Source organism: Nycticebus coucang, chromosome 14 (assembly GCF_027406575.1).
Source record: "Nycticebus coucang isolate mNycCou1 chromosome 14, mNycCou1.pri, whole genome shotgun sequence".
Taxonomy (NCBI): Eukaryota; Metazoa; Chordata; class Mammalia; order Primates; family Lorisidae; genus Nycticebus; species Nycticebus coucang.
The window spans coordinates 31762340-31775570 of record NC_069793.1 but is presented as its reverse complement, the minus strand read 5'-3'; the positions used below and the strand labels follow the sequence as shown (position 1 = coordinate 31775570).

The following is a 13231-nucleotide window of genomic DNA, read 5'->3' as shown; positions in this document are numbered from 1 at the left end:
CTATACGACTAGTTAGTATAGTGGCTAGTGACTGGGAGCCCAGATTGAGGAATCAGGATACCTGCATTTAAGTCTCCAGCTTTCCCACTTCTCAGTAGTTTAAACTTAATGTTTTGGTATGAGTAAAGATAACTTAAGCCCTCTAAATACCAGAAAAAACAAACATCTCCAAAAAACAGGGATTATATAGACCTATATCAAAAGGCAAATTATGGTTAATCACATAATTCATCTGAAGTACTAATCAGTGTGTCTAATATATTAAAAGTCCCAATAAATGTTAGTTATTAAGACAAATAATCAAAAATCACTATCAATATAATTGAAGTCATAAATGATTTGTTAATGGAGACCTTTTTTAACTTCTGAACATCCATCTTAAAAAAAATTTCACTTCCAAAAATTATCTCTTCTATTTTTCCATAAAACTTGAAAATACTGTATATATATTTATACTTAAATTTTAACAATGGAAAAAACTTACTTTTAAGAGCTCCAGTACAAATTGATGGATATTTTGGGTAAGATTCACAAAAATTTACCACACCTACGGTGCATCTTACAAGGGTACCTGTGAAATTTACTAAATGTAAAATATAAATGTCTTAACACAGTAAGTAAGAAAATGCCATGAAGGCTATGTTAACCAGTTTGATGAAAATATTTCAAATTGTATATAAAGCCAGCACATTGTACCCCATGATTGCATCAACGTACACAGCTATGATTTAATAATAAAGAAATTCACAAAAATCGCAACTTTTCCAAATATATTAAAATTCAGAGTAAAATCAGTTAAAACATTGCCCTGTTAGTAATAAAAATATAACAAGTGCCTCTCTACCCTCCCACCCCAAATATAATGGGAGTTCTATTAATTTTTGTCTAGAATTGTTAAAATTTTCCATTTATGTCATAATTTAGATGGGAATCACTTGAGTTCTTATTAGACTTTTCATTCAGATGGGGAAAGGTCAAGTTGGAAACAGAACAAAATCTGTGGCAAACTGATACTGAAACACAAAGCACAACAGAAAAAAGAGTATTTTTAGACAACATTCCAATAGTTTTATCAGTCATAAAAATAGGGAATTTTAGAAAACAATGAACCTAGGACCATTGGAAAAATGTAAATATGAACTGATTATCACATTTAAACACTACTGTTCCTTTTAGGGTGATAATGGAATCGTGATTTTGTAGAACAATATTCTTTATATAAGCACAGAAATATGAATTAAGGTATATAGGTATTTGTTATGCTAGCCTTTCAATTTGCATTTGCAAATATATCTTTTTGATTTACTTGTTTTTAAAGCAAAAGATGCCACTTTTACAAAAAACTTATATAAATTTCCATTTGAAATAATTTGAACTTGTTCAACTAAATAAATCAATACATCTAGCTCCTACAGCCTACACTGCTTAAGAAATTTAAGTTTTGGGTGGCACCTATGGCTCAGTGAGTAGGGCGCCAGCCCCATACACCGAGGGTGACGGGTTCAAACCCGGCCCAGGTCAAACTGCAGCAACAAAAAAAATAGCCGGGCGTTGTGGCAGTCATCTGTAGTCCCAACTACTCGGGAGGCTGAGGCAAGAGAATTGCCTAAGCCCAGGAGTTGGAGGTTGCTGTGAGCTGTGACGCCGCAACACTCTACTGAGGGCATTAAAGTCGAGACTCTGTCTCTAAAAAAAAAGAAATTTTAAGTTTCTGTATTAATCTATTGAGTGGGGGAGCCATTTTTAAGTTTTATTCCCCATATGATTTATGACAGAATTGACAGGCATTACAGACAGAATGATTTTATATTTAAAAAAATTGCTTAAATCAAAATCCCCTGGGTGGCACCTGTGGTTCAAAGGAGTAGGGTGCCGGCCCCATATGCCAGAGGTAGTGGGTTCAAACCCAGACCTGGCCAAAAAAAAAAAAAATCTCCTAAAGTCCTGTAAAGTGTCTTTTCTACCTATAATCACTAGTTTCAGGATGAACATATTGAAAAACACTAGATGATTTGATGGAAAATATCACGGATTCAAACAAGAATCAATAGGTTCTAAATGGGTTAACAGCTAATGGATGAGAGAAATAGAATATTTACAAAGTCTCAAGGTATCTCCCCATCACTTTTTCTGTTAACTACAAAAGGATCCTTAACCACACGGTAGGCAAGCTGGTCAACACTTACACCACATCATCAAAACTGACATCCTCAATAAGGGATAACTGAATATCAGTGTGCCTCTGAATGAGATACACTGAAGACACATGACCATTTTTACAGCTTTGCAGCTAAAACCTACAACCTAAATCCAATATCAAAGCAGCAAACAAATTTAAATTAAGGCTGAGGAACTTTTCTATATCAAAGGAGACCAAAGAGGAATGTCAATTATATTATGAACTTAGATACTGATTCAGAAGAAAATTGCTATGGAGTATTACTATAACACCAGTAGAACAGACTGTAGATAAATCTACGAATGTTAAATTTCCTAACTTGGCTGTATGTGTATCACTATTAGGAAACACATCAAAATATTAATGGTCATGATGTATGCAAACCAATCTCCTCCAGTTCAGAAAAAGAACTGCTAAAGAGTATACTGCCAAAATGTTAAAAACTGGTTAATCACTGTAAAGAATATGAGTTTCTTGCAACTTTTTCTAAGTTTCTTTTTTTTTTTTTTTTTTTGTAGAGACAGAGTCTCACTGTACCGCCCTCGGGTAGAGTGCCGTGGCGTCACACGGCTCACAGCAACCTCTTAACTCTTGGGCTTACGCGATTCTCCTGCCTCAGCCTCCCGACGCAGCTGGGACTACAGGCGCCCGCCACAACGCCCGGCTATTTTTTGGTTGCAGTTTGGCCGGGGCTGGGTTTGAACCCGCCACCCTCGGCATATGGGGCTGGCGCCCTACTCACTGAGCCACAGGCGCCGCCCAACTTTTTCTAAGTTTCAAATAATTTCTGGGCGGCACCTGTGGCTCAGTGAGTAGGGTGCCAGCCCCATATACAGGAGGAGGCAGGTTCAAATCTGGCCCTGGCCAAAAACTGAAAAAAAAAAAAAAAAAAAAAAAAAAAAAGGCAATGCTCTTGCTAGTCAACCCATATAAAGCAGATTAAACACATTAACTCCTGATTGGCATACCATTTGACTCTTCAACTCTACCCACAACCTAAATGTTTTTTTTTTTTTTTTGTAGAGACAGAGTCTCATTGTACCACCCTCGGTAGAGTGCCGTGGTGTCACACGGCTCACAGCAACCTCCAGCTCTTGGGCTTACGTGATTCTCTTGCCTCAGCCTCCCGAGCAGCTGGGACTACAGGCGCCCGCCACAACGCCCGGCTATTTTTTTGTTGCAGTTTGGCCGGGGCTGGGTTTGAACCCTCCACCCTCGGTATATGGGGCCGGCGCCCTACTCACTGAGCCACAGGCGCCGCCCATAACCTAAATGTTTTAATCACGTTCTCCCCTACCACCATATCTCAATTAGGAGACCCACAAAACCTTTCAGAAATGTTAACTGATATACAATAGCCAAAAGGATTACCAAAAGAAATGGTAGATGGACTTAACAATGTCTGCACTTCTGTAATACTTCATATAGTATTATTTTTTGACATTTAAGTTTTATAAAAGTGCTCACACACTTCTTGATAACATTAATGTGCTTAGATTCTCAATCATGGCTGGAAAAATCATTCTAAAATTACCATTGGTTTATTTTTTTGTCCTCATACTTGATTTAAAACTGTCAAAAGCCATTAAGGAAATACTTGGGGTTTTTTTAAACAATGAGAGACATGAGTAAAAACTGGTCAAGCAACATACCAGATATTCATTTCTAGTAAAAAATTCAGAAATGGATTCAAACCACCTTAATACAGAAAGTTAAGAGAAAAACGTTCTAGGTGAGAACACTCCATTCCCTACACCACAAAAGAATGATAAGTACTTACATATAACTCAAGTACTACTTGAATGAATAACTGTTAGCCAACAAACCGAATATAAATATGAAGATGTGGTGTTCTTATTTAAACTCTCCAGAGTTATGTATAAGTTAGCTAACCACAAAAAACTACTGTTGGGCAGTGCCTGTGGGTCAAAGGAGTAGGGTGCCAGCCCCATATGCTGGAGGTGGTGGGTTCAAACCCAGCCCCAGCCAAAAACTGCAAAAAAAAAAAAAAAAAAGCTACTGTTACTCTTCTAAGCCACATTTTCTAGCTTAAATGACCCTCCCATAACACTTGAAACTTCCTTAGAGATTAACTGATTCTTATTTTGGCACGCATGGTTTTTTTTGCTTTAAATAAAGTTTATGGATCCACAAAATCAGATTTCAGACCCAGAAATTCAGTGAGCAAAAACTTTTTAAAGCTAAAATGATGCAATGCTGATAGTGGATTTAAGAAACAGTCACCATAATATACCAAGCACACAGTAGATGCCTCATAGATTATATACAAAGTACAAGGTAGGAGACTATTTATTGTCCAAACATAGGAAGTATTGTGCCAGCTATGAAATATACTGATAACAGTAAGACTTAAATACTGCCCTCTAAAGCTTCAATTCCCAAATCTGGTTGCCAGAAACACCTAAAAAACAAAAAGATACCAAAGAATCTGTCTGTTCTCTGGAGACTGAACTACAGTACTGTTAGGCTAACTGGAAAGCTTGGATGTGTTAAAAACGCTTTCCATGTGATCGTAAAGCACTGAAATTTAAAAAGTATGACTCTGTGAACAATAATCTCATTTATTTTACTCATGTTTAAAATGAGAGGGCTAAACTAATTCATCTACCAGTCCTTAATTTCTGATTTAAAATAATGTCCACTTTGGTTTGAAATATGTAATACCTGCAATCATAACTTGGTGGGAAAAATTTCAAGAAAATCATTACCACAAAATGACCAACCCACTTTTTTCTTCAAATTCGAGGTGTAGAAATTGCCACCATAAAAAAATACCATCTTCCATATATGAATCTTTGGACAAAAAAAGACTTCCAATAATATGTATAATAGCTCTGAAATCTTGCATTTAAATCAAGTTTCAATTGAACATGTTCTGTCACATGAATAAAAGTATATTTGCTTTAAGAAAGATTAAAAGCAGCCTTGGGATCTTGTTATCCTTGAACCTTATTATAGTTCCAACTTTTTTTTGAGACAAGAGTCTCACCTCGTCACCCTTGATAGAGTGCCATAGCATCACAGCTCACAGCAACCTCAAACTCTTGGGCTCAAGTGATTCTCTTGCCTTAGCCTCCCAAGCAGCTGGGACTACAGGCAACTGCCACAATGTCCAGCTATTTTTGGAGACAGGGTCTGGCTCTTGCTCAGGCTGGTCTTAAACTCCCAAGCTCAAGCAAAATCCACCTGCCTTGGCTTCCTAGGGTACTATGATAACAAGCATGAGCCACCACACCTGGTCTTATCAACACATTATTTCAAAACTACATGTCAATTCTTTAACATCAAATTGTCTTGAAAGCTATTCTTAAACATTTCCAAATAGAAAATTTTTCTTTGGAAGTCTCTTAGCATACAAGGTGATAAAACTTACCCATGTTATTGTTTTCCTGAATCATAGAAAAGCAGCTGAGTTTCTCAACAAGATGTATTCAAAGCAAATATTCACAATTTTTGTTCAAATTGCTGTAGATTCTGGTATGTGAGGAAAAATATATACAGACCATACCTATTACACCAGTATACTAAACAATTTGTTTTCTGTTACCAAGTTGCTAAGAGTTAAAATAGTTTCATAATAAAATTTAAAGTTTAAAAACGTAAATAAATCTGGAAGTTTGGGAATAAATTATTTACAAGCTAATAAATGCATTCTTGCCAGTTGTTCAGCTTTTTTTATGGCTATGAGTGGTGATATTTTAGACATCTTAATTTTCTGGAAATTAAGGTTTTCAAATGGCTTGAACCAAATTCATTCAAAAGGACAAGCAGTTTCAAAGTTGATGCACTGAACAAAATAAAAACAATGAGTCCATTAGAAAATATTTAAGACTTAGAGTGGTTCTTTTGTTTCATATAGGAAGTTAACTGACACCAGTTCCTTTAAGCTCAAGTTAGAAGCAAAAACGCTGAGCCCTAAGAAGGCTTATTGTGTTGGAATTAGTTCTATTTCCAAATACTGAGGTTTCAAGCTATGCAATCTTATGAAGGGCTTAAATGTGTTTGTGTTGACTCATGAATGCCATGTTGAAGAGTATCTTATGTCTCTTGGGATAGGTATTCATGTACCAAAATGACCCCCTATATTCCTTTATAGCTAAGTATTAGGTTATTACATATTAAGTATTATATTATTCCATAAATGTCCAAGAAATTTAGGCTAAAACACTACTACACCCAAAAAAACTTCAGATCCTATGACCCAACTCCTTTTGGTTTCACAGCTAATTTTAGAAATGTACATGTACTTTTTATCATAAACCCAGAGATGGCCTTTTCCACATTTTCAGAATGTAACTTATTATATAAAAGAATAGAATCTAAGAAAAAAAAAAAAAAGAATAGAATCTAAAGAAGGAAAATGATCATTTTCTCCCAATATGTTTACCAAGGACTGCAGATTACAGTTTTGCTTTGTAAGATTGAGAAATATAAAAACAATAGGTTGATTAGCATAGATTTTGCTTTAAAAAATGGCTACGTTTCATATAAAAGAATAAATTGTTTGGAAGATATAAAGATTAGAAAACATAAGATGTTATTTTAAGAAATTTTGTTACCTAAATGACTATATATCCTTTTAGAAATAGTTGCCTTGGGTGAAGAGAAAAAACCCCAAGGGAAAAAAAATATACACACAATGTTAGTAGGAACACCACCTAAACATCTCTGCTACAATGGGTAAGGAAAAGAGATGGAATAGGATGCTTCAATAAAACCTAAAATCGTTTACTACTTATAATAGTGAACATGCAAATATTTCCTTTGCTTATCAAATAGTATTTTTTCAGACATTTGATACTGTGTTTGCAAGTACTTCCTGTTGTTTTCTTTTACATCTCTACTCTACAGGAATATATGCATCTAAGAAATTGTACAGAAAAAAGCATACTGAGTTTTAAAGTAAATCTGAATAATCACACAGACATGGACCAACATTTATTACAAACAGGAAAAGTACAGATCTATTAGAAAGGAGTACAATTTTTTTTTTAATGGCTGCAAGGTAAAGTATAAAAAAGAAATTATCATTATCTGTATGATAATGTAGTAATTTTTAATCCGCATTTTAAAATCACTATATAAACAAAACATTATAATACATAGGCTGCTATGTAAAGGTATTAAAACAATATCAACAGTGAAGTTTATTTCAATTTAGGTCACTCATGTTGCATCCTGAGTTCACTTCCATTTTGCAAGAAGAAAGATTATTTTAAAGTCTTCTTCCAAGAAGAAAAGTTATTTTGAAAAATTGTAATGTATGTTCTAGAACCCATTATTTATAAGAAAAACCATGTAGAGAAAAGAATTCATGTCTTCTAAAATTTTTTAAATAAAAAGCAATCAATTCTCTATATACTTTTATTAAAGAATTACAGCTTTCACAGACAGCAATATACATTGTTGCTATTACCAGTAGCATTACCTTCTTCATTTCTGCTTCTGCTACCAATAAAAAACATCCTTCAGCCAAAAAATTTATGAATGTGGCCCAATTCAAAACAATTACTTCCAACAGTAAGATACTGTAGCTTACATGTTGTCACACTGATTACCTACTTACATGAAAAGCTACAGAAACCATTTGGGGGGGGGGGGGCGGGCAATTTACAAGATCATGGCCAAACTGTATAGATTTTTCTCAACTTTGCAATACTTAGTGACCCTTCTGTGATCATTGTAATAAAAAGTGGGTTTTCTTTTTTTATTATTTATTTTGAGACAGAGCCTCAAGCTGTCACCCTGGGTAGAGTGCCGTAGCATCACAGCTCACAACAACCTCTAACTCCTGGGCTCAAGTGATTCTCCTGCCTCTGCCTCCCAAGTAGCTGGGACTACAGGCACCTGCCTCAACGCCCATGGTTGCAGCCATCATTGTTGTTTGGTAGGCCCAGGCTGGATTCGAACCTGCCAGCTCAGGTGTACATGGCTGGTGCCTTAGCTGCTTGAGCCACAGGTGCCAAAAGCCTTTTTTAAAAAAAATTTTCATTCTAAGTAGCATGATGAAAAAAATGGTTCTTTAAAGAGCACTGAGGCTCTGACTGGGACATTCCACTGTAACTCTAAGTGTTTCAAAATTCACATTTCTTAAGTTCAAAAATATACTAAACTGCTCTTAAGACCTATGTATACAATTAAATAGCTGGAGACATATTAAAATGTTTCCTTTTACTTAAAACTAAGAAGCAGCAAAAGTACTTTTATATCACAGTGATCATATTTAGACTCTATACTTGATAACAATATCACTTTAAGAATAGTCAGACAATTGCCTGTCCTTATGATATTGTTAAATCACGTGTAGTGGTTTGGGAACACAAGAGTAGAGCAATACATTTCAAGGGCTGGAGGCAAAATGTTATCTCTGATGTATTACAAACAACACTGAAATAATTTGGCCCAATTATTGAGATTATATAAATTATAAATACAGAGGTTCATTCTAAATGCCCATTCAGTAGGACAAGAGAATTTATCTCCAACAATTTCCATAATGCATGAAAAAAATAAAAGCATGTAACAAATTAAGGATGACATTTTAAAATCCAAATTTAACACAGCTAAGTACTGCTAAACACTCAGATATGAGAAAAGTTGACACAGTATCACTAACTTGTTTTCTAAATATTTATAATTTGCTCATGTTCAACTGATGCTTCAAATTTTGAAAAAGTTTTTTCAACTACTTTACTTCTTTGTACTGAAGTATGATTTGCAAAACATTTCTCCAAGGAAGCAAATTATCTTGTTATTAAAGCTGTATCTTCTATTAGAAAAAATAATATATTTAAAGTCACACAAGTTGGTTTAGCTGAATATAAGTGAAACATTACAATTTCCCCCCTTAAAGTATTGAGCTACAACAAATGTATTCACAAAACTTTATTTTCTTGAGAGTGCATACAGAATGTTATGTAAATACTATATTACTTTCCATGTAAAGGCAATCTTATCACTTCAGATTTTTAGAAGTATCACAAAAAGGTTATATGTCTTCTCCAGAAATATTAAAGGCCACACTGAGTGATACGACCAAAGAAAACTAGCCTGTCACAGGCTAAACAAAATGTAAAATGTGAAAATAAAAAATAAAAAAAGAGCAAATCAGAAAAAAGAAAACCACACCTCAGCATATGCATTTCTAAAACCAGTATTCAATTTAAAATGTTAATTCCTATACCAAAAATATAAAATTTTTAAAATACACATATTCTTTACCATTTTTACTCAATGTTTTATATATATACACATATTTGCATGTGTGTGTGAGTGAGATATAACTGCATATATTACCAACTACATAAATCTAGCAACTGCTAGCAGCTCTGAAATATTATGAAATGAGCCTGTTATTTAGCCAACTTTCAGCCCTTGCAATAATATCTCGTCTTGAAATTCTTTTTTAGAATGCAGTTTGTATCTCATACCTAGGAAATAGGAAAAACCCATTGTCTTTATAATTACAGAATGGCGCATCTAACTGCTAATTTCAGTTTAATTTACACTATAATAATATGCATGAACAATGCCTGAATACTTGAGAAACGATTTAAAAAAACTAAGAAAGTATCACCTCTCTAAACAAAAAGGATTATGTACCAATTATGTGTGTTTCTGATGAGCCTGAATATAAGCTAATGTGTTTATAAATTCAGATTAGAATGCAGACCAGGTGCAGATGATCCAGTTCCTTGTTTTTATAAATGAGTAATACAAAGCAGCACTGGCTTCAGCAAATTTCAGACCTCACCTGTTGAGTTTTGTGCCGGTCTACTCTGATGATTTAAATAAGGAAGAAATGGTCCCAAAGGATAGGTGATGAAACCCTAAAGATGTATATATTAATAGTCATGGGCCAAAACTACCAAACCCCACATAAGGTACAATCTTCTCCCACACATACAAACACACAAACACACATACCACATACACAACCACACACACAACAACAAAACACACACCATGTTCCAGCTATTATCCAGTAATTCCCCTTCTCACAAAGTAGTATAATCTAAACTATAGCACAAATACGTTGAGTACACTGTAGCCTCTTTTTAAATCTGCTGCTGACTGGGTCCATGCTGAGGACGCATCACAGGTGACACAGTGTTGTGAAGTCTATTCAGTACTACTGGTGACTAACACTCTTTGAATAGGTCCAAAATATTAATAACAGACCCCATATCAAATTTCAGCTACAGTGGAAATATGTTACGTTGAGGCTGCAGTGTACTTGACTATGTTGAGAATTTATATTATAAAAAAGTAATATTAAATAAAAATAAGTAATGCATATAAGTATTATAAATAAGTTATAAAAAGAAATGGATATTGTTTTCAGCTTAATGTGGATATCATTTCCATGTCACCCTTACTACCTCATTAATTTGTAACCTTAAAATGATTAGTTGGTGCCAACTGTTAGCAACACATTAATACTTTATTATCATTTTTACTGCTAATTCCAGTTTTCAAAAATTAACATTTTATTTCTAATCATCAAGAATGGGATCCTTACTCTTTAAAATAAACATGGCTGATTTCAAATTTCAAGACAGATAAAAAGAAAAAAAAAGTATCATGGTGCAAATTATGATTAAACAGATTTGAGTCATATTAGCTTATTCCTGCATAATGTAAACTTTACCTTACAGAAAAAAACTTTCTTTAAACTACTGAAGTGCTTACATTAACAAACCATGCATTTTCACAAAATTATAATTTGAAATAATTATTCTCTTTAAAATGTTTCATTTCACCCCTCAAAATACCCTATGAAAAACTAAGTTAACATTTCTGTATTTTCATATAATCCCATTCATATTAGTTTGTAAGTAGGAATAAAAAGAAAAATGAGTTCTAAATAAATGACACAGGAGGCAATAAATTGACACATGACAAGTAAATAAAAGGCTAAAGCACTCCAATACCATTGAAACTGTTTTAATGTTGTTGCAATTCCAAAATGCAACAATCATCAGCTTGTAAAAGACCCAAATTTCAAAAATTCATTTTAATTATTCCTTCATACCTATTTTACAAAATAAAGGCAAAAGACATTTAAATCCTCCTTGTCCTAGTTGTGCTATGTTCCTAACTTGTTTCCTATCACTACAGGGTATGCTGTAATTCCCATCAGATGCTATTTAAGAAAAAATAAAATAAAATAGTAACCTCTGCTTCAATGTACAGTTTCCAGAATCTGCCAGAACTGGGGAACTGGGCAACAAGGCGTTCATAAGTCTTCCGTGCTTTGTCTATAGGTTGATTCTAAAATTGAAAACCAATAAAGAGCATTTACAATGTTAGGATCATGAGAACAGTATTTACTGCAGAACCCGGTAGTGTGCGCGGACCCATAGAGAAGGAAATGTAACCCTATGTCACTAAACCTGTGCCTCTCGAATGAGAATGCTCCAAGCATCAAGGTCATATGGGTTCTCTTCTAATTTCTTTTCGGCTTTCTTCACCTTCTCTGGGACATACTCAGCTGCCTGGGGGGAAAATAATAACAAATTGAAGTTACTGCTTGAAAAATCTCATGCCTAACTTAATTCAAGAATAATATGAACAACTTAATTCAAGAATAATATGAACAGTCCCTGGATGCAATGTCAATAAAAGCATAAAAACATCATATAAAAGAGAACCATTTTCTGGAATCTATATACATAGTCATCCCTCAAAATCTGTGGGTTGCAAATCCTTGGATTCAACCAAAAGTAGATCACAAATAATGCAGGGGATAAAAAAAGGACAACTGTGCCTGTAATTAATCTTAGTCTTGTCATCATTTCCTAAACAATACAGTATAACGACTATTTATACAGCATTTCTACTGAACAAAGTAGTGTAAGTACTCAAAAATGTACATGTTATATGCAAATACTATGAAATATATACCATTTTATGTAAGAGATTCAAACATATGTAGATTTTGGTATCAGGCATGGGGGGGCGGGGTTCCCCAGAAACAATCACTCACAGATAACTGAGGGATGACTATGTTACCAGAAGTCACTTGCATAAAAAGAATAAAATCACATTTTTATTCAAATAAACTTACTTTTATATTAAATATTGCAAAACAGCAGTTCTCAAACTTTATGGTCCCAGGACCCCTTTACACACTTAAAAACTATTAAAAACCACAAATACATTTTTTTCTTCTAGAGACAGAGTCTCACTTTATCACTCTCAGTAGAGTGCCATGGTGTCACACAGCTCACAGCAACCTCCAACTCCTGGGCTTAGGCGATTCTCTTGCTTCAGCCTCCCGAGTAGCTGGGACTACAGGCGTCTGCCACAACGTCCAGCTATTTTTTTTTTGGTTGCAGTTTGGCCAGGGCCGGGTTTGAACCCCGCCACCCTCAGTATATGGGGCCGGCGCCCTACCAACGGAGCCACAGGCGCCACCCCACAAATAACTTTTATATGGGTTATATCAATACCATTATAATATGTGTATATATGTGTGTGTATATATATATTTTTTATTTATTAAAAAAAATTTTTTTTGAGACCGTCTCACTGTTGCCCACGATAGAGTGCCATGGCGCCAGCCTAGCTCATAGTAACCTCAAACTCCTGGGTTCAAGTGATCTTTCTGCCTCAGCCTCCCCAGTATGGGGACTACAGGCACTCACCACAATGCCTAGCTAATTTTTCTATTTTTAGTAGAGAAGGGGTATTGCTCTTGCTCAGGCTGGTCTCCAACTCCTGAGCTCAAGCAATCTTGTGTTGGCCTCCCAAGAGTGCTAGAATTACAGGCATGAGCCACCACACCTGGCCATCAATAGCATGTTAGAAAGTAAAATTGAAAAAAAAGTTAATATTCACTCATGTACAAATAACAATTTTGCATGTTAACATGTTTTATATGAAAAATAACGTTTTTTTTTCTTTTTGAGACAGAGCCTCAAGCTGTCGCCCTGGGTAGAGTGCTGTGGCATCACAACTCACAGCAACCTCCAACTCCTGGGCTCAAGTAATTCTCCTGCCTCCGCCTCCCAAGTACCTGGGACGACA

General features: G+C 34.9%; 1 protein-coding gene across 2 annotated transcripts in view; it reads right to left on the bottom strand.

The window, feature by feature from the left end:
* Window positions 1-13231, bottom strand: part of CSTF3 (cleavage stimulation factor subunit 3) — an 87243-nt gene that overhangs the window by 56545 nt on the left and 17467 nt on the right. Inside the window, exons 2-3 of one of the 2 annotated variants that reach the window (XM_053562908.1) lie at window positions 11596-11697; window positions 11378-11473 (exon numbers count right to left, since the gene is read on the bottom strand). In XM_053562908.1, coding sequence (XP_053418883.1) covers window positions 11378-11473; window positions 11596-11697 — 198 coding nt within the window. Of the gene's footprint in view, window positions 1-11377; window positions 11474-11595; window positions 11698-13231 lie in introns of those variants that run through there. The other variant, XM_053562909.1, reaches the window with a different exon arrangement.